Source organism: Melanostigma gelatinosum (assembly GCF_949748355.1).
Source record: "Melanostigma gelatinosum genome assembly, chromosome: 1".
Taxonomy (NCBI): Eukaryota; Metazoa; Chordata; class Actinopteri; order Perciformes; family Zoarcidae; genus Melanostigma; species Melanostigma gelatinosum.
This window is the reverse complement of record NC_136634.1, coordinates 7,247,587-7,269,328: the sequence shown is the minus strand read 5'-3', so window position 1 is coordinate 7,269,328 and position 21,742 is coordinate 7,247,587. Positions and strand designations below refer to the sequence as shown.

Here is a 21,742-nt window from a genome sequence, read left to right as displayed (position 1 = left end):
GCATAAAAGTCGCCACACGAGAACTATGGGAATCACTTTTGAAAAGATAAGATACAACTAGCTTATGTCACAATATAATAGAGTTTGGAGATTCATATTAATACTTTTTTAGAGAAGAAATAAAGATTTTGACAAATACAAATTTTTAACAAATTTAGGGAGATAGATGCGCTCCGTAATCTACCCAAAGCAACCCAAAATTGATTCGACACTTTCTCTCACTGTTCAATCTTTTCTCTATTGCTTTTCTCTATGCTGCATCATAAAGTAGTGGCTGTTATTGATTTGTGTGTGCGTGTTGTATTTGAATGTGACGCTGGTAATCAGAGCAAATCCAAGAGGAGCAAATCAAACTGAGACATTCATCCCTCCGCATATCTAATGAACAGACCGAGCATAATTGTAGGGTGACAGATTCACAAGTGTGTCTAAGAAGGCGCCGTCTGGGATATGACGAACAGAAAAAGGGAGAGGCGGTGTACCACATGGCGAGGATCTACAGTGTGTTCAGGTGCCGTATGATAACTATGTCTCTCTGTCGTTGCATGATTTTCTATTACACGGCTTCTGTCTCACACTGCACTCTGACACTGATGGCTCACTATGTTTATATCTTGATGTCTGGCTGCCTCTTCCTCTCTCTGTCTCTAGAAGCCTGTGCGTCTCTTTGCTGCATAATTTCTCATAATGAAATCAAATATCATCCTCTAGTGTATGACTAAAGGTGCGAATTAAATCATTTCTATCTGGCGGTAACCTACCGTAGGTATATCAATGCTTTAAAAGCCAATGCAGTAGAAACCTGCAGCGAAGACGTATCTTCCTATTGAATCTCTAAACTTGCGTGTCTGTCCTCGTCTCTGCACCCATACAGCAACATGATATCGTCCTTATTTGTACATACTTTCAGTCCGCCAGCAACTCTCTTCACAAGATGGTTGCTGTGGAAGCTGAAGCTCACAAAGCCGGAAGAGGAAACAGTGCCTTCTCCACTTGATTCCAGCCAGTCAAAAGGTCAGCAGAGGAACTCACCTGTGCAGGAATAGTCATCGATCCTGATGTAGCCCGTGTGGCAGATGCACATGAAGGAGCCAGGGGTGTTAACGCACATGGTGTTCTCCCTGCAGTAGTGCTTCCCCTCAGCGCACTCGTCAATATCTGAAGAGAAGGAGCGAGGGGGGAGAACAAAGCTGGTTTAGATGTGGTTTGCTTCTACAGCAGTGCAACATACTTGTGGTGTAGATAAAACCATACTATTAATCAGTGTTCTGCATTGATACCTCAAGCCTCAAACTTCAACTTCAGAGCCGAATGATCGATTTTGATTGGCTCGGTGTTTTTCAAACCTCTTTAGCTGAGTGACGTTGAACAGCTTCATCAGCTTTCCCTCTGGAAACGAGCTGTTAAAGGCCTCATTATGAAGGTAATACTATTACGGTATGTTGTCTTAATGACATTGTCCGAAACATTTCTATCCATGGTGGAAGGAATGTTTGGCCTCATTAGGACTCATTTAAGGTGAAGGCCTGAATACATTAGGAAGACACGCGCCGTTAATAATACTTTTTACTGACAGAATTGAAATGTTTGAAAGGGATGGACAAAGATGAGGAAAAGGAGAGGCTGAAGTGAATTGTATGTACAGTAAAGAGTTGTAATTTGTTTGTAATATTCTGATGTGACAAACATTAAGCTTATTTATCATATGTGTTGATGCTCATGTTTGTTGTTGTTGCATATAAATAAATTAGCTGGCCGATCTTATTGTCTTGCCGGGTTCTACAAAGTTGGTGTTGTTTGGGAGCTTCCTGAATTCATCAAAGACGATGGAGCGAACCATAATTGACTTTGGCATTTATTCATTTATAATCAGAGATAACACGACATTAATCACTGCAGATTCCTTGGTAAGACAAATGATCCGACTTTGTCCGACTGATTTTCGCAACAAGCCCTCTATCAGCAGGACAACATCATTTGTCTGTGCCTTCCAAAATCCTTCCACTGTTGATGATTAAATCTGTTTTATGATTTTGTGACATATGATAACAATGCTGTGGTTAATGTTTGGTTAGTTCAGGGAAAGCTTATGGTTTGGGTTGACGCCATGGTTACAATAATATAGACGTGGTTTAGGGCATGATTGTGGTTATGCTTTAAAAAAAGAAAAAGGGTTAGTTGACTGTTGGTTTCCTGTGTTAAAGTCTGATGTTTGATATCATCAACTGACTTCCTCCTTACCTTCAGAATTACTACGGCCAATAGAGGGCTTTGTCACCACAAACATATTTCACTTGCTAAAACAACGCTGTCTTGGGTGGACATTTTTCATTGATTATTACTACGCAGACTATCTTTACAGCACCGTTATAGTGCCCCCCCCCCCCGCATTATACTGTGGCCTAGTTCGGGTGTCTCTCACAGCCTGCATAGGAACCACCTTGTGCAGCGTGTCCTAGTTGGTTCTCGCTAAAGAAGGTTCCTTAAAGCTTCTATGCAGCCAGTGGGAAAGGGCTATTTGTCTTCATCAGAGGGAGACCGAGGTCGAAAAGCAGAGGGTCCATGAGAGGCGGGCGCTGAAGCACTAAAGGTTGCACCACTCGATTTTCAATCTATTCAAAGTAAAGCACTCCACACAGCGGCTTGACTGCTTTACTCCAGACTTCTTCTGGTCATTCAGTTCATCAGTGTGTTGAGCATACTATACGTTGTATACGCTGTAAATAGAGACTGTAGAGTAGGAATCATGCCACTAAAGCAGTTCATCTAAAAGACACACTGCACACAGTGTTTAGTCTGGCTGATTAAACCTCTGCTCAGTTGGGCAAAGGTTTGCTGGGGCACCAAGCAATCAAGCACAGTCAGTACATTACCACACAGTTCTGACGAAGAGGTCTAATCAGACAAAATACGTGAAAACACCTGTGCAAGTACACCATGGGTGTCTAAGCCCTTGCGCTCTTAAATATGCAATGTGCGTAATGCGTTTCTGAAGTGCCTGTGTACGGTGTTTGTTATATTTAACCTACACTTTTTCACTTATCTTGCCTGATTGGACATCTTCTCAGGTCTGTGTGGCCGAGCACAGACCATGCATCTCCCTCACTCTCCTGGTGCACCTGGTAAAGTCAGACAATCTGCATCGTTATGACCTTTGTGGCCAAGTGGTTTGAGGACCTGCTCTGCATTCATTCGATTATTGGTGCAATTCCAGCTTGGAATGGGCATTTATTTCCCCTCGATTTCCCAGATAATTAGAAGGCTACACTGAGTCACAGCATAGCGCATAGTCACAACATCAGCTGGAATATCTGAATAGAGTCCCAATGGACACTGTCTGGTTCATGTGAAATTGTTTTATCATAGCACTCACCCAACCCTGCAGCTCTATTCAGCTTTTAACCACTTTTAGCTTACTGCTGTACTGTACAGCTGCTTCTCCGCTGCTTCTCCGTTGCTGCTTTTCATGAATGTAGATGGATAGCTACTCCATTCTTCATCCTTAAGCTTTGATTAGTCAGTAATTTCTCTAAACGTGGGAAACCATTAATGGGAACCAGAACGATCTGAATAGCTGAATCAAATCCGTGGGTGGCAATTCAGAGGTCTGGAACAGGCTAATGCTAATGTTGCTCAGTCTCTGCTATATTGGGCAACTGTTTGCTAACATGTTAGCTTTAGCAACTTGCCAAGCCAATACACTATCAGGGCTGTGCTCCTGTGAGATTGTTTTGAAGGCTTTCGGCATCCCATTAAAAACCGGTTAGTGTAGCTTTAAGAATATAATTTATTAGATTGTATTTCCTTCTCCACTCTCATGATTCCATATTTGGATTCATATTAGCTGTTGCCTTAGCAACAGATATTACTGGGTTCTAAATTGCATGCCAAACCATTCGACAGAAGATGCACTGCCAGGGTAAACAGAATAATCTTGATAATGTGATGCAACCACATGCAAGTCGATGCAAATCCAAGTTGATCTGAGCAAGCCCGGCTGTGTAATGTGCTCCATGGCCTTGTTCCTGTTGATAGCACAGGTCAAACGTGGGCACTTTTTGAAAGACGAGGTCCATAGTCCTTGACAATTGACCAATTTATTATTCATTCACTGTATTCAGTGTCTGTAGCGCGGAAGAGGACACTCACCCCTCAATATGTTCTGTGCCAGGTGCTTTTGCGAAGAGCACTTGAAATTGAATTTCAATAGATTTGCATTGGCATTCACTCGGCTTGCATGTCCTTGGATAGAGAACCGCCCAACAACACACAGGCTAAGTGCGCTGCGTTCACATTCCCGTGGTCTTCTTCCTTTCACAGTTTCATCAATACTTGCCGCCTCCTGCTATTCAATAGCTTCACGGATAAATGAAGCGGACAGACAATCACCATGAAAGTACACGTGTCCTTCACTAAATGAATGGAGGCTAATTAAACCCTATGACTATATTTGAGAGAGAGAAAGAGAAATGAAGAGAAGGTTGGGAGAAAATGGGAAATAGAGGGAAAGGGCAGAACGCAGGGCAGGTGAGGAGAAAAGCTGAATAAGAGACAAAGACAGAGTCACGACAAGCCTCACTGTAGAGCTAGACTGGGAGCTGAGGCAGCCGGGGAGAGGGCGAATGACTGAGATAGTGAAGTAGAGAGAGATACAGAGGGAGGACAGAAGGGGGTGTAGAGAAAAGGGCAGGCAAAGTAGTGGATTAAACAGAGAAAGATGTGGAATGAGAAAGAGCCAGTGTGAAGTAAAAGTGGAAGATAGTGAACCATTGAGATGTAGATGGCAGAGGAACAGAAGAGAGAAAGCAGTGAAGGGTATTAAGTGTGGCAGAGACAGACAGTAGGAGAACAAATTCAGTCCGTCCGCAATCGCAATGGTAACCTTGAGCGGAGGTCTAAGTTGACAGCTCTCCCACTTTGTGATTGGCCGTCCGTGCTGCGGCTTTGATTTAGAGCCTATTAACTGTAAGACGCCATCCATCCCGCCGCCAGTGACAGCAGTTACATTTGCTAAAACAATATGTTAGGAGGTGAGATGATGAGGGGCTAGCGCACGGGGGAGAGCGGCCATCTCCGTCTCCATTAACGCACTTCATTTTCTTGATTGGGCTGTCACACGGACACACGTGATGCCAAGCAAAGAAGGCTGGCCAAGAGTCGGCAGCGGCTTTCATCACTGAATGGAGTGCTTGGGGTCAATCTTTTGCCACGCCACGATAGATGGATGGAAAACGGCTGTCTCAACTACTTAATCAATCACAGTCATACCCGAGGAGGTTGGGTAACTTTGTATTGCTCGGACAAAAATGTCCTTGTCATGCATAAAGAGGGAGATCTTTTAGTGTGGCCTGTCAGGCAATAAACCACAGCAAGCTACAGCTACTTCAGTATTTAAAGAGCTGAATGAAATCAGAACTCATGTGTTTGGTCAAAAGTGTGTACTGTTATCCCTGTAACGACACCAAACAGTGATGTCACTGCATCCCTGTAGCAAAGCACTGGAGGTCAGCAAAAAAGAATGTTCTGCTGCTGTAAAGTTAGTCTTTCAATGCAATCCAAACGGGCGAACATAATGATACCGAATAATAATAAGGAAACATATGATATGCTGCTGCAGTGGGGGGAAAAAACCCATTATGGGAGCTGTAGCTTTTTAATTACCAACAAATTAATCATTGTTTAACGATGTCCAAATCCCAAAGGGATACAATTCTAATAGCAAGTGATCTGCACTCGGTTATGTTCGAATATTAATCGTAAACTTCATGAATATAACTATTTCAGAAGCGCGATGAAACAAATCCTCAAATTGGAGATTGCATTGAGTCACAGAAGCTAGTGGGACAGAAGACAGCCTGGTCATGACGCCCGCTAGTGCTGTTGGACACTGTTGTTTATGAAAACTTAGCAAATAAATCTCTTCATCCGTCATTTCATATTAAAATGAATGGATGCCAAGTGTTGTTCTGTCGTTGGAGGTCACAACGTTTCATTTCCATGTTTAATATTCAAGTCATCCCGCAACTATGGAAAAGGGAATATGAGCTTATTGCTCGCCGCTTGCATAACATGTAGTTCCTAAAAGGGAGCGTCCTCACTATCTGTGTTTCGTACTGCAGTACACCAAGGTCTGGGAGTAGGGAGATAACGCCGGCATTGCCTCTGGATGTCCCACAAAGACACTCAAATCTGTGCCGTTCCACCAGTAGTCTCTCTCGTTCTCTTTATCTCTCTTTCATTCTGTCTTTTTCTCATCTATCCATCCGTCCCCTAACCAGCACGCTTACTGGAGCAGATGGTCTTCAATAAACGGCAGAGGGGCAAGGGTTGCCAAACCATTGTCTGATATTCTTCAGCAGCCGGTTCCCTCGTGGCCAGATTTATAGCAGTCAGAGTAAAGAGCAAAGAGACAAAGAGTTGTCCCTGCTGACCAAACAGTGTCCCACTCAGCAAATAATCTCCACTGTTGGCGTTGGCTTCTCATGGTGGGGAAAGGTGACAGAGAACGTTACAGGATGCCTCTTTTGATTTTAAGGGAGTGTCATTGGATCAAATATTGAGAAACTGGTAATTGGGGAATTTTTACGTGTTGAATTTTTATGTGATTTTCCAGTCTTTAAAATCATTTTCTTAAAAAATGAAACAATATTCGTGAAAATTGATACATGTGTTGCTTTAAGCCCTTGTTTTTAGTGTCCCAATAATTGTATCTTGATAACTGCAGGTAGCCAAAGGTGGAAATGTATACATATCTATACATACACATGTATGACTTTAACAGCACTTCAAATTAATAATTAAGAAGTAAGATGAGAAGATCGATAGCATTCGACAACAAGTAAATATGAAGCTATCGAACCAGGAGATGGTTAGTTTAGTTCAGCATGAAGACTGGGAGTCTGGCCTCTGTCCACATGGTGAAACGTATGTCTTGGCCAGGCGTAGTGACTTCCTGGATGTGTCACATTGAGGCCACATTATTGAGATTTAGAGGAGCTGGTAGAGCCATAGCTGTTTCCTGTCATTATCCAGCTGAGATAACTGCTGCTGGCGCTGGCTTCATATTAACGGACAGATATAAGTGTGCTGTCGAACTCTCTGCAAGAAAGCGATGACTTTTCTTTCCCAAAATGTTGAACTGGTTCTTCAATATTCAACTGTAATCATTTGAAACATTGATACTGCATTATTTTCAATTCACCTCTGTCAAATTATTTTAAAAAAATGAAAGGATGTAATTAGGGTTGCAACAAATCAATGACTCCACTGTTTAGTTTTTAAATTTGTATTATTCATTGAGTTAACTTTCCTTTTTTTATATTTGCTGAGGGAGTGCATATTTAGGGATATTAGCATATTGTGATCCCTCAAGTTGTATTGCAGGGTGTGTCTGGGAAAAACAGTTGAACAAGCAAAATTATTCTCAAGCGTACTTTCATACATTCAGAAGACAACAGCTGTAAATGACAAACGTGTCATCAGTTTGCTCCTTCATTATAGAAATCCTTTGGGACTGTTATCATTTTCATGTGTGCTTTACTGGAAATAAAAAAAACTCAAAATGGGTTTCTTTGAAATGTAATATAGTTTATTTTCCCATCCATCACCTGAACACTAAATACATGTTTTCGGCATTTTTTCAACTTACCAAATTGGGCAATCACTTCGAAATAAACGGCCTCAAAAAGACTCCAAACAAATGTGCAAAACCTCCGTGCCAATTTGGGCCGAAGCAGGAGCCAATTAAGATGACTGAGTGAAAAGAATCCCATTAGGAAGCAACAAGAGTGAAAATCTGCAAACCGAGAGCACCGTCATTGTCTAAATACCAGACACTCACACTGTGATCAATCACTGTGATCACTTAGAAGCCTGCTAACTGACTTAGAACAATGAATATCAAACAATGAAAATGTGGAAGACGAGGTGTGCGCGTGTGTGTGTGTCTGCTGGTGTTACTGGGGTTTTTTTCACTGTTGATAGAGCATCATCATCCATCATTCGTCATGGACCAGAAGGTGTAGACAATGAGTAACATGAAGCACAAACGTCTATCAGAGCTCTACGACAAGCTGATCTTCCACTACTCTCAGATCTTTTATGTCGGGGTTCAAAACATTCTGAATACTTATTAATATCATGCATGTCATTTTTACTGTTCACTGTCACATTCTATTTGAGCTTATTTATACTAAAACAATTAGTTTTCCTTTTTTTTGGATTCTATTACGAATATCTTTCTATGTTGTGTTATTATATCGCCTTGTGTTCTTGCCGTAATGCCTGAAGCACTTTGAGTTGCTTTGTTTTTGAAAGGTGCTGTACAAATAAACTTGCTTTGCCATGACATGATCAGATTTAGTTCAATAATGCATGTGTTTTTTCCCCTCTTCTTTTGTTATTGTTGCATTGTCTGTCTTTAATGAGATTCTTCTGTGCTACTCATTGCTCATGCATTTTGATGTAAAGCCAGTTTGCTTTGTAATTAAATGTGTATTATATATAAAATAGCTTGGCCTACTTACATCTAGAGCAGGATATTAATTGAGATAAAACTCAGACGAGGTTATATGTTTAATAATTCATTTATTCAGAATTTCCTTTGCTGTATATTACTGGGTGGAATGCAAGAAAATAGCTGGGAGAGGTTAACCATCAATTAAAGAGCTCAACTACTGTTACATCACAACAATTCAATTATATTGGGTTGTACAGTTCTTAATTAATTGATGAGACGCTGTAATACTTAATTTATTCATAGTAATCTAGCAATAAACAACCCTCAGTCGTGGAAAAGTATATTCAGATCCTTCACTGAAGTAAAAGTAGCAACACCACAATGGAAAAAATACTACATTGCAAGGAAGCAAATACCTGAAATTTGTACTTAAGAACTGTAGTTGAGTAAATGTACTTTGGTCCTGTGTCAAGGTTTTACTTCACAAAGCCCACGACATTTTTATCAAGCGTGCAGAGCATCGTCCAGCCGTCATGGATGTGAAGAAGAAAACCCCTCCTGAGTGTAAAGCAGTCAATGAACTAAGTGTGATCCCATCCAGCAAAAAGAGGAGAGAGGAGATTTCCTCCTTGTGGCATTTGAAGGATAGTGGTCAAGCAGTGCTCAGATACTGTTATTTACACTGGAGGGGGACTGTGTGGATAATGGTGGGATTGTCTGTCTTGGGTGACATTTCAGCGGGGTCACAGAGGTGAGGTGTGTACAAACACACACAGCCAGTCAGAATGTGTGTATGTGTCGCCTGCGTGTTTATATGTGTGTGATTCATCTGAGTGTGTGTTTGTGTGTGCGGGGTGGGGTTGGGGGGGTGCATCCCGGCAGTGATTTGGTTTTGGAGTAGGCCGTGCTCTTCAGTCAGTGCCAATTAGCCTGCTGCCACCTTGTGACATTCAAAAGACAGCAGCGGCAATCGGATCGCTCTATGTTCACACACGATATGCTGACACAAAAACACACACACACAAACACACACACACACACACACACACCCGTGGCTTACAGGCAATAAAACCTCACTCTGTGTGAAAGCAGGCTAGACTTCTTTTTCATCAATGTTAAGACTAATCCAAAGCCAACAATGACTTGATCCTTCTAACAAGTATTACCTGGGAAGCCCAAGCCTGGTTTGACTTGTTCATCTGCGCCATAAAATAACACACGACACACTGTACACTTTATATCACAATGAAATCTTGTTGCATACTTTGTCTCTTTCTATTTCCTCGATTTCACGGGATATCATTTTGTATTTCACATTTGGATACAACACAAAACACCCAAGCAGCCCTTCGTCTCGAGCAATCCTAACGGAGACTTTCTAAAGTAGGGCATTTCAAAACCAGACAACAATGGGAAATGTCTCTCTGTCTGCAGTCCTCTACAATGCAGAGATGAATAATAGTATTATCTCAACACGTTGAACTACACTGATTGTTCAATTTAGAGACAATCACACAGTCTGTCACTTCTCCACTGCTCCCCCCTCTGTCTAATTCTGTCCTAAACACACGCATGCATGTAGCAAAATAGGCCTCCAGTCTGACGGCACCGTGAGGAGGAGAGGATGGTAAAATAACTGGGCTCTTTTTTCCTGTTGGAGAACTAAGCACTCAAACGCACACAGGCACCTGCACACATACACACAGAGACTTACACAAAGGCAGGGCTAGTATCCCCCTGAGTTTTCCCTGCTGCTGCTTCGATGAAAAAGTTACACAGAAGTGATCTCATCGGCTATTTCGAGCCCATCTCTGACCTAGGATTGTTTTAAAGAGCTAGTATCTGTCTCTGCTTTTTGTGATGTTTGTCTGTACTTTGGATGAGAAGAAAGAAATGTGCGCACATAGAAACCTATGTACTCGTGGGCTTCGTTCTTTCTGCTTTATGATCTCTCTGCTGTGTTCAATACACACGATTGCCTCTAAATTGGACTTCTCATCTCGTCTCACAGGCACCGCTGTGTTGAAACTCATCTAGAATTGAAAGCACACAAAATAGTGTACCTATTATATGAAGAAATTCTCTCATCGACTCACGGTATCGATGTTTTGGCAAGACAGTTCTTTCATTTTCAACACAGGACACACACACACACACACACACACACAATCATATATTCACTGGCTTAGGCCCCCACCTCGGCCGGAGCGAGCCTTCGTCGGTTGTTTGGAGTGTGAGGAATGGTTGATGGAGATTTGGCCTGATGCGGTTTGGGAGAGGCTTAGCTGAGGATCCACTGCGGCTCCCGGGCCTTGCAGAACCCCCAAAATAAGCCTGTGCGCTGGTCGGCAAGATCGAGTGAGGATTTGTGGGTCTAAAGACGGCGTTGGATATGGCCAAACCGATGTTGGACGGGTGTCTGCAGGAGGGCTGAACTCCTGGAATGGGAAACGAGAAAGCCATGGCATTGCGGTGGCCCAGACGTGAGCTGCATCGAGGACGCGCCCTTGGCGGACGGGTGTCGCAGCGTCATTTGATGATTGGGTAACCGACTGCTAGGTTGTCAGGAGTTTAAGGGATGGACTGCTGGGCCATCCGCGGCCCCACGTAATGCTGTGGCTACTATTGGTCCGATTTCATAGCATGGGGGGGGGAACGACTTGGCATCTGCTTGCAAGATCCGAGGCTGGTCTACGGCAACGTCGGCCGTCGTGGAAAACCCCCAAAAGACGGCAGAGGGAGCGGCATCGTTGTTGGCCAATTGTGTGGGTCCATCGCTCTAAGCTTCTTTTTTTTTTTCTTCTCTCTCTCCCTTTCTTCTTCCTTTCTTTTCTCTCTTCCTCTCCTTCTTTCTCTCTTTCTTCTCTACTTTGCTGTCTTTCCTTCCTCTCTCTCTCTTATTTTCTCTCTCTTCTCTCTTCCTTCTTTCCTCTCCTTTTTCTCTCTCTCTGCGATTCGTTGTTGCTTGCTGCGTTCAGTGGTTGCGTTGTTGCGTTCAGTGGTTGCGTTCAGAGAGGGGGACAGCTTAGAGAGGGGGGACAGAGGCAAGAAGACCTGGCAACCCGGTGCCAGGAATCTGCCTAGTGGGAAGAGTATGCATAGTAGGAAAAGCGGGATAGGGGAGGGGTGTCCTTGAGCGCTGCGTGCCGGGCAGCCAGGTCGTCGGAGACTCGTTCCCGAGCTGGGTCTGGAGCGAGCGAAGAAGAGAGCTGGATTTACGTTTCCGTTGTCTACGTCAGGAGGTAGCGGGTCTCCCTCTGCCGCCGAGATGTGAGTAACAGGAGGACGGCCGTGAGTCCGACTCTTCGTATTGTCAGATCTCTTCGTATCGTCAGATCCTGGCGGGTGGATGCAGCTGGTGGGCGAGGTGGAGATCGCGGGTTTGGCTGCCCGGACCCTCTCGATGGCGGTTGGCGGCGTCCTCTGCGTGGTGTTCCGGTTGCGAGTGTGCCGAGGCTTAGAGTGGGTAGGTATTTATAGGAGTGTGGCCGGAAGTGGACGAGTGGCTGAGGTATGGTCCTGCTCCTGAAATTCAGCTAAGTTTTATCTCCAAGTAAATTACAGAGAAACACATCAAATCAATTGCTTTTAAGAGAACCCCATCAACAAATTGAGTCAATTTCAGGTTTCTTTGAGCAGCGTCTGATACAAACACTGCCATTCAATTTCACTTTTCAATTGTGTTGATGTTGGAGGCACAAGTCTGTCTGCTTGTACTTAGTTTCACACAGGTAATGGGATGGGTTGCTTATTTCCACCACAATGAACCACTTAAATATCCTTGGATATTGCACATGTGATAACGTTGATAAAAATTTTAAAAAAGCAACGAGCTGCAAAAAATACTATGAGAATATTTTCTCATTGTTTTCAGGATAATTTCTTGGCAAAACAACATCAATGTGTGAGTGGAACAAAAATGTAGCTATGATTTAAGACCAATTAAGAGATATTTATCGTCATGTCTCATCTTTCTCTCACTTAAATTAAATGGATGATTCGAGACCTTTCACATTACACACTTGATCCATTGTTAATATGAAAGTATTGATTCGTGCAGCTTTAAAGTAAAAGCAGCAACACTGCAAACTAAACTACAGAACTAAAAAGATACTTGCATTCAAAATTGTAGAAGTATTAATCAGCTAAATGTTCTTGAGTATCAAAAGCTGGTATTCATGCAGGGTGGCCCCAGATTGATTGTCATTATAGCGAATGGTCTCAAAAACGGTACCATCTGGGTGGGCAAATTCCAGAGGATTTTTTAATTCCTAGGTTATGCATTGGTATGATAGACCTTGCTGACTTATTAGTGGTTATCATACAATAATAGACTGCTGTCGTTCAAAACGGGGAAAGTGCCTTCCCTGGAAATCATCTCTCTTTCATTACATCCTCTCCCCGGGGAGAGTCAGGGCTACCGGCAACCCAACGATACTTGTTATAAGCTCCCATGTAGTGTTGAAGTAAGTTTTAATACTCAGGGATATTTAACAGACATTTGGCAGATTTTCAGGTCTACATTATTGCACTGTTCTAACTGTGGAAACATGTTCAACAGACAAGTAATACTGTACTAAATTGGCACATCTCTTTGTGTCAATGTGTATATGATCAGCTGCATTCACCATGTGTCCAGTCTTTCAGCATAATATTAGGACAATGCAATACCCTTCCTGAGACACTAATTCAATCAAACTAACAAAAGCAACTCAAATATAAAAACATGGTGCTAAAGTGACAAAGTTTTATTTTTGAGGGAATTCTTTCCGGTGTCATATATCATGTATATATCATGTCGTATATAACTCAATAAATATTTACTGTGCTGGATTATCCACCTTGGGCCTGAAACAAGTCTGTGGAAGCAGCTTTTACAATGTTCCAAAATGAATAGCAGAAAACACTTTTGAAAGGTGTAAAATAAGCCGTCACATCTCGTACCATGTTTACTTTGAGATAACCCTGGCGGGAATAAAAGAAACACAACAGTTGTACTCAATTTTAAGGTTAGGGCAAGGTGTTGTTGGTGGTCATACGGGCACGTCTAAAGGAAAGAAAGTCTGTGTAAGCACACACACATATAAAGAGGTCACGGCCGATGTATATTCACTTCCCTGACCCCGACACTCCGACTATCCACCATGTTATTTCTATGAAAAACATGTATTTTCATTTTGTCTGTAATCATTTTGTGATGGAGAAATGTGTGCCATCTGATTTGTTTCTCTCGCCCCCCCCCCCCCCCCCCCCCCAACCAAACAGTTGAAGCAGATGGCCGCCCACCCAGAGCCTGGTTGGGTCCACGTTTTCTCTCTGTTACAGGGGGGTGTTGTTGGGGTGTTGTTCTTGCCCGGTCATTGCTCGTGAGGGAATGTTGTGTTCCTGTAAAAAAGACTACGCTCTAGACCTGCTCTATATGAAAAGTGTCTTGAGATAACGTCTGCTATGATTTGACCGAGCAGTCGGAGTGACATTACAACTGTAAATTCTTCTGTGTATAAAATAAAACTGAAAAAAAAATAAATCAATGTCCTCCCACAAAGCAATGAGCAGGTTCCTCTCATGACCCCTTTGCTGCAGCTCAGGCACAATCACAAAAAACAACCTTGTAACCGCTCTCGGAAGGCAAATGAACTTCTGCTAAAAGTCAGAGGTTGTTATTGAAAGCCATGTCATACCTTCACAGTAGGCATTATCGTCTCGCAGCGGGCGGAAGCCATCCTTACAAACGCAGCAGTCTCCCGCCTCCAGGTTCACACAGTCGGAGTGCTCCGCGCAGCCGTGGCCCTCTGAGCAGAAGTCATGACCTGCAGGGAGAGCCGCAGAGGAAAAGGTTGAGACCCAGAGGAGAGCGGACGAGAGGAGTGATGGAGGCATACAGGGCCAGTGGAAAGGTTATGTCATAGTATCACAACCTTTTCTCTGAGAGTCCGTCCTGTGGCTTCTTTCCAAAATTACGCTAATTTGACTTCATGATCTTAAGGGAAATAAATCTATAATAGCTCGTTTTTAGTCCGTTTCCTGAGAATCTTTGTATTGGCGCATTTTTTTAGCCGGTAAATTCCAAAGCTGTTGTAAAAATGGGAAAATAACAACTTGAAATAATCATGTCCCACCATATGAAATTAAGGTTGTGCGGCAATGTGGAATAGGAGAAGGTTTCCTCCATACCTCTGCAGACTTTGCAGCATCTGTCATTCAAGGTGATCTGCTCCGACTCAGCACAGTTGAGTTCGGGACACGGCTCACTGGGGACCACGCGGCGCATGCTCCTGTCCTGTGATGGGCAGAGAAAACAATCCTCGTGAGCTACTTCTTAGGTCCACTCTGCCCCCCTTCCTGGATGTAATTATGAAGGTAATTGTTAATCTATTGTGTTTCCTCTTTCACTCTCCCACTGCCCCCCCCCCCCCCCCCCCTGTGTGTTCATTACAAACCAATTACTCGTTGGTCAATAGCAAATTTTTTTCCCAAACTACTTCTGAAGGGAAATAAAAGCGGTCTTCTTCTCTTCTGCTGTTCTTCTCAATGTTTCACATCAGGATTCAGGATGCACCTTCATTATACAAACATTGAATCAATCTTGTGGATTATCCCTGCATGTGTGTTTATTCAGAGTATAAAACCTGATTGGGAGTTCCTTTTCCCAGCGTGCCTTTGGCAGGCTCTAATGATCTCATCCGTGTCCCTCTGACTGATGCTAATTTAGAGTCATTAACACGACACACAGTTGGACAAAGAATGCTTTTTCTAGCTATTTGTAGTGGGAAAGTATTTTACTTAAGGATCTGTCTACAGTTATGTACAAGGGTCATGGCCTCCACTTGTACATACCGTACACAGTGTGCTTGCTTGAAATTTTGAAAAGAACCTCCCCTAAAAGTCCCCAAACAACTTTCCAAACAAGCTGTACTGTATACTTCTTGTCACCCACCACCCAAAACTTGCACCCCCCCCCCCCCTGCAGCCAGCAGGCAGACAGAAGATCAGAGGCGTGACAAGCAGCTGTCATGGGAAGCCTGCAGGAGTCTGCAACAGTGGGCTGACTGACAGCACACCCCGTCCCCATTTCTTTGATCTGCCTGGGACTGCCAGTCAGTTAACTGGGACTACAGATGGGCCAGGTGTGGGCCAGCAAGCCAGACAGCTGTCTGAAACTGCAGATTCTGATGAGGCTTTGCAGAATTCATGGAGGGGCTGGTTGATACAATAGAGTTGGGTGATTAAAAACTTCAAATCACTTTTCTGTGATTGATTGGGCCTGCCAGGCATAATGTCATCCAGTGAATTATTCCCTAAAGCGAGCGACCCACCCATCTGGTGCGTCAGGCAAACAAAAGCAAATAAGTTGGAATAATTGGGAAATGAATATCGTTTGGGACCACTGTGGTGTCTGATGATTGGTACTGAAGAATGGTGGTGGCATCCTATGATTGACAGGTGCACTGCTCTGGCCGATACAAATGTAAGCTTAATTAGAGGGATTTGGTCAATTTCTTTCCATTACAAAGAAAACGCTGACAGGCCAGATCAATACAATTTAGTGGACAATCTTGCATTCTGGCTCATTGAGGTTTGATTTATGTTCTCAGGCCTCGCCAACGTAGCTGTGGAATGAGTATTTAGTGAGCTGTCATGCAGCGCTGCCTGGAAATTATTAGAGTTGAAGTGCTTGGTTACATGAGTTATTGTCGTGTCTCTCCCTGAAGAGGATTGATCAAATAATTTTGAATAAGTATGTGAAAGTGTGTGTGTGTGTGTGTGTGTGTTTACATGACTTACCCTGCATTCAAACAGCAGGCACCTGCCAGAGGAGTCCCGCACAGCCTTCTGATCCCCCTCCACGAGCTCTCTTCCACCAAACAAGCAGACAGCTGGTAGAAGACACAGAGACATCATCAGCATAATCACAAATAAACATGTCAAAAATAAACTGACACATAAAACCACATTACTCTCCTGAAGACACATTTCATGAATATCGTATTCAACATAAAAGCCACATTTTTCTTTTCTACTAACACATGTGAATGCAATGCATGAAACAGCCCCTCTAAAGATATCTGTGACTGAATGCATTTTAAAATGGACATTGCTGGAATATTTCCAGATTCCAAAGTAAAGTCTTTGTATTAATTTACAAAACAATCAAAAACAAAAAAGCTAATAACTTTGATTTATTACCGAGTTAATCTACTCATAATAAATTCTCATTTCATATTTTCTCAAGCTACATACATTTTCATCCCACTATCCGCCCAAATAACTTCATATTTACACATGAATCTACACTCAGACACTTGGTTGTGGACATGAACACTGGCGGAACACCAGGAGTCTTATCTAACAGTGCTGTTTTACATATATGATACAATCTGTCCGTGTTATTTACAGCTTTGTTTATCTCCTCGGGTAAATTGACTCAAACCAAATCAAGCGTATCAAACCCAATTAAGCAACGATGAAATAATTAACATGAAGAGAGAGAAGGCGCCCCTCACTGCGGCGCTGAGGAGAATTCGTTTCATGTTATTCTGGGGCAGGAGGGGTGCAGAAATAATCACACGGGCAGAAAGTCCGCGTTTAATGAGGAGCTGAGGTCAGACAGATTCAGGGAGAGAAATGATTGGCACCGCAGGTCAGGCCCTTTCACAAGGCAGTGTATCATGAAAGCAAAGGACTTCTGAAACAGCCATTTTGACGTTCTACTTGACAGACTGTCAAAAAAACCTTGCAAAACCTTGTGCTGCCAGATAAGGCTTTAATTTGGAGAGCGAGTCGTGTCTTTGTGGTCGGGAAACTTGCGGCACTCTTCTCTCCAAAGCCGGAGCATGCGTGATTAGCTGTGTGTTTGTCTACCTCGTTGAGATAAGTGAGCACAGGGGTGTTGACTTTAAGGGGATTACCAGCCACGTGTTTACATTTGTGTAACACAGCAGCAGATTGGGATTGCTACTTTAAAACCCCCGTGTTGTAGCCATGACCCATGGGTCAGTGGAAATGGTGCTGACGCAAGCTGATTAGAATCCGAGACGAACGGTTTCTTGCCGATACAGACTTGAATCTTGTTTGTTACTTGCTTTCCGAGAGAAGCAGGACAGCGACGGCAGCAGCGTGTGGGAGTGTGTGGTGAGAAAGTTCTCAAGTGAAGTCAGCTTGCTCAAGCTGTGGAGTGAGATCTACAACGGAATATTATACATATCACTCATATGGTCTGTGGCCTTCTATAATTCACAGTGGAGAATTATCGTATTAATATTGAACTACGCGAATTCATTCCTTTGTTCTATACATTGACAGACAGGTCTTTCCACCTTTTAAAAGCTAATACGTCACATTTACTTAAGTTTCATTTGGGTTACCGGTAGTACCAGAAGAATGATGGGGTGAGAAAAGCTAATATCCTCTGAAATCCTTTTTTTATTGAGAGAATGTGAGATGCAGAGTGCCGCGGTGAGGAGGCTAATAAGAGTTCATTGCAGTGAGGAGGCTAATAAGAGTTCATTGCTGAATCTTGTGGGAGATAAAACAGACCCTCCATGTAGATATGTGATGAAACCGAATTATTTATCCAGCAAAGAACATATCAGAGCTCAAATGTTAGGAAGCGGACATTTAAAAAGACACTATTGCCAGCAGTGTGCGTCATTTCAGGCATTTACCATTTCTGTCATCTTGACTTTTCTCAAAACCTCAACATGTCTGCCATAAATAGGAACTACTTTACATCACACGCGGCGATCCCAGATCTACTGGCTCATGTCTGTGTGACTGGTGGCCATCTGTGTTTTGAAGGCAGCTAGTGAATAATAGATTGGGGCCATGTATATTCAAAAGGATGGACTCATCTCAAGAGGCATGTTAGGAGGAAGCTTAGCAACAAAGCAGAGCGCTGGTCTATTGTCAGGCAGCCCGTGTGGAGGCGTGATGTGTGTGCTCTAAATCTGGTGGTGGTTGTTTTGCCGTTGTGCGTGTGTGCGTGATTGTACGCGTGTAGGAGGGTGATGAGGTTAAGGGTACTCCACTCACGCTGGCACTCCTTGCAGCAGGCACCCTTTATGTAGGCAGGCGCTGTGCCCGCCGGGCACTGAGAGGGAGGGCAGGAGATGACCTCACATTGCACCGTGCCGTTCTGGTGGGAAAGAGAGAAAGACAACACGTTGTTTAAAGAGTGACTTCTATAGGCCAGCTGATACTGGAATGTGCAGGCAGATATCAATGTCAAGGAATGAAATCTGATGATCCTTGTCTTTTTCACAGACGTACATATTTTTGATTTTAGGGATCCCTTAATGGTAATGGTAATGACAGTATGGTGATCATGCTATGTACAGACTGACATTTTACAGTTGAAATGTCGAGGTACACAGTGTCAACCAGACACCATTTCCAAACAAAAATGCCAAACTGCAAATTATTTTCTTTTTTTCTTCAAAATTTAAATTTCAGCATAATAAATGCTGTGACCAGACCCCCTAGTCATCCCCCCGCTCTGTTGCATTTTGTAAATATGCTAGAGGGGAAATCAAGGGTATGCTCACTCCTTAAAACAGTAGAATCCATGTGTTGTGAAGCTACAGTCGATTTCCACAGCAACCTGTAAATCGAATATATTCCAATGCTATCTCCTTTTCCCTCGGTCGTGCCTTTTAATTAGCATTGCTTCCACGGATGGAAGCTCTGCCACAGCAACATCTACAAACCTGATCCACATAATTGATAACATCTTAATGCATGACCTTTGAATTTTAAAAGTCACAGCTAATTGCCACACATAAGGTAAGGAACATATCCGATCTAATTCCTTAATTGCAGCCCAGGAATGGCAACACAACGTTCCTGGCGAATGAAGCAATTTCATTGGATGAGTGGGCAGAACAAATCCCTGATGATAATTATCATCTGTCAAGAGCAATTAGGTCCGGTGCACTGAGAGATATGTGATTTTTTTTGCATGTTGGGTAGTGGTGCGCGAAGGCACCTCATTGGCTGGTTGGAGGAGTTCAATAGCAGTGAATGAGTTTCATGTTCCAAAGCTGAGTACCGGTAGACTGACAGGGAGTGAAATCTGTTCGCTAATGTGGTACAAGCCCCAGATCTCCAATCGCTCCTAATTCTCTTTTTGGCAATTATTCACACTTTATGTAACACAAAGTAGACCCTTGAGAGAGCTGAGCATTACTCAGCACTGTTGTTGATGTGTATAATCCTGAGTACTGTGGAGGTTTTCAATACAGTATTTTTTCTCGGGTAACTGGGGCAACCCGCCTCTAATGCAAGGAAATAATGAGAATGCAAGCCGTCGACAATGGGGCCCCTGCACTCTGCACCTCGACACTACCAAAACACACCCACACACACACCCCCACCTTCATACACTTGATGAACAGGAGCGCGAAACAAAAGCCAAGACCTACAATGGGAGCGATGAACACGAAACTGTAAATACTGAAATACACACACATAAAAACGGATGCGTGCACACACAACACAAAACAACACAGTGTTGCAGACATGATGAAAAATGCATGTTCTCCCTTTCTCTCAGGCACAGAAGACACACACGCGCACAGACAAACACACATATTTATATAGTTCATGACGCGCTCACATGCCTGTCGACATGTATGTAGGCATGCAACAGCCACACAATCACATAAAGTATGACAGGCACATCATTCCAGATTCAGTATGTTTGTACACACACACAAACTTAATTCAAATTCAATGCCCTCCCTTGCTCTTTATGACTCTAGCATAGACACACACATCAACACACACAGACACACGCACACACCGTGCATGTGCAGTTCCTGCAGCCATCTGTCCAGCCCTCGTCCTCCCTGTAGACGACCCCCTTGACGCTGCAGGTTCTCTCACAATAGCAGCCATCCAGGCCATTCATCTTCTCCTCCGCCCTGGACAGCTGCTCACGCCATCTCCCCCAAAAAAAAACAAAAGGCAAGAAGGAGAGAAGATGAGAGTCAGCCTCGTTGTGTCTCTGTATTCACATGTAGAAAGCAGGGCTTCAAAGGCAAACCAATGGCATCACAAAAGTAAGTCATGAGACACCATTAACCCCATTGACACACAGTTTCTGCATCAGAACAGAAAAGACCTCAACAATAGCCAACGTCTAATGTCAAGATGTCGCCTGTTGCAATCAATGGTAATGTCGGAAGCACATTGCCAAGTGGATATTTCATGCTATAGCACCATTTCTAATTGTAACAGTTTATTGAAAATGGCAATTACTGTCATTTTCTTAAGTTAATACTACATTTGTGGGCTAAATGTCAAATTAAGTCACATTACATTACCTTGCTGGATGTTTTAGCAAGGATATCCTGCAGCTCCATGATTTTCTGCACAAGTCCGTGGAAATCATTGCAGGTTGGGCATGCTGAGATACAAGAGACAATACGGCACAATGTTGTTTAGTACAGTTTTAATGACAGAAAAAAGGTGTGCACGTACAACTTTTAATAAATTGTGATATACGTAATTCATTTAAATTTTTTTTTATTATTAAATATTAACTTTAGAACTAATCCTGGCATAAAAAAATGGTCTACAGCACGAACATATAATCTTACCATTTGTTTGTATTTATTTACATATTTACTTACTTTAAGGGACATCAGCAGCAGCTCACTGGACTTTCTCTCTTCCCTTTCTATTGTTGTAAATATTTTTGGAGGTGTCCCTCTCTCTCAAGAGTAAAACTCATTTAATGTAAACTGCAGTAAGTAGTATCCTCTGGCAACATTTGGATGTGTGGGGAAATAAAATCGGTGTGAAAATAATTTCAAAGCATGAACAGTTTGTGTGTCTCCCCCGTGAGCCGGGGAAACTGCTTATCTGCAACAAACTGCACAGCTGGATAGTTAGCATGAGCTGCAACAGCCATCATGGTGAGATAGGCAAAGAACATAGTGCCACTGCAAAAATGCATCATCATAACATCCGAGAAAAAGGGTGTCGCTGCACTAGGAGACAGTCTTTGATCATTGCAGTGTGTCAAAAATAACCACATCGATGCAAAAAGTTATGCTGGACTAAGATTTTGATGAATTAATATACTTATATTATTAAATTTCTTAAATGAGTGGGATGGGTTCCTCATACAGACAAACTTCAAGTTGTGGACACAACGAAGCATTTCACACTTTCTCAGGAGAGACTGTGGGAATTCTCCCTTTTCCTAATGGATTTACAAATTGCAAAACATTTCAATAACTTAAGCATTAACGAGGGGAAAACGGTTTCTCAATTGCTGAG

The 21,742-nt window shown here is 42.9% G+C and overlaps 1 protein-coding gene across 2 annotated transcripts in view; it reads right to left on the bottom strand.

Moving 5' to 3' along the window:
* Positions 1-21,742, bottom strand: part of LOC306783112 (protein kinase C-binding protein NELL2a-like) — a 65,251-nt gene that overhangs the window by 29,522 nt on the left and 13,987 nt on the right. For both annotated transcript variants that reach the window (XM_079276638.1, XM_079276639.1), the window contains exons 7-13: positions 20,782-20,864; positions 20,259-20,387; positions 18,491-18,593; positions 16,244-16,335; positions 14,633-14,738; positions 14,140-14,268; positions 1,033-1,158 (exon numbers count right to left, since the gene is read on the bottom strand). In XM_079276638.1, coding sequence (XP_079132764.1) covers positions 1,033-1,158; positions 14,140-14,268; positions 14,633-14,738; positions 16,244-16,335; positions 18,491-18,593; positions 20,259-20,387; positions 20,782-20,864 — 768 coding nt within the window. The remainder of the gene's footprint in view (positions 1-1,032; positions 1,159-14,139; positions 14,269-14,632; positions 14,739-16,243; positions 16,336-18,490; positions 18,594-20,258; positions 20,388-20,781; positions 20,865-21,742) is intronic.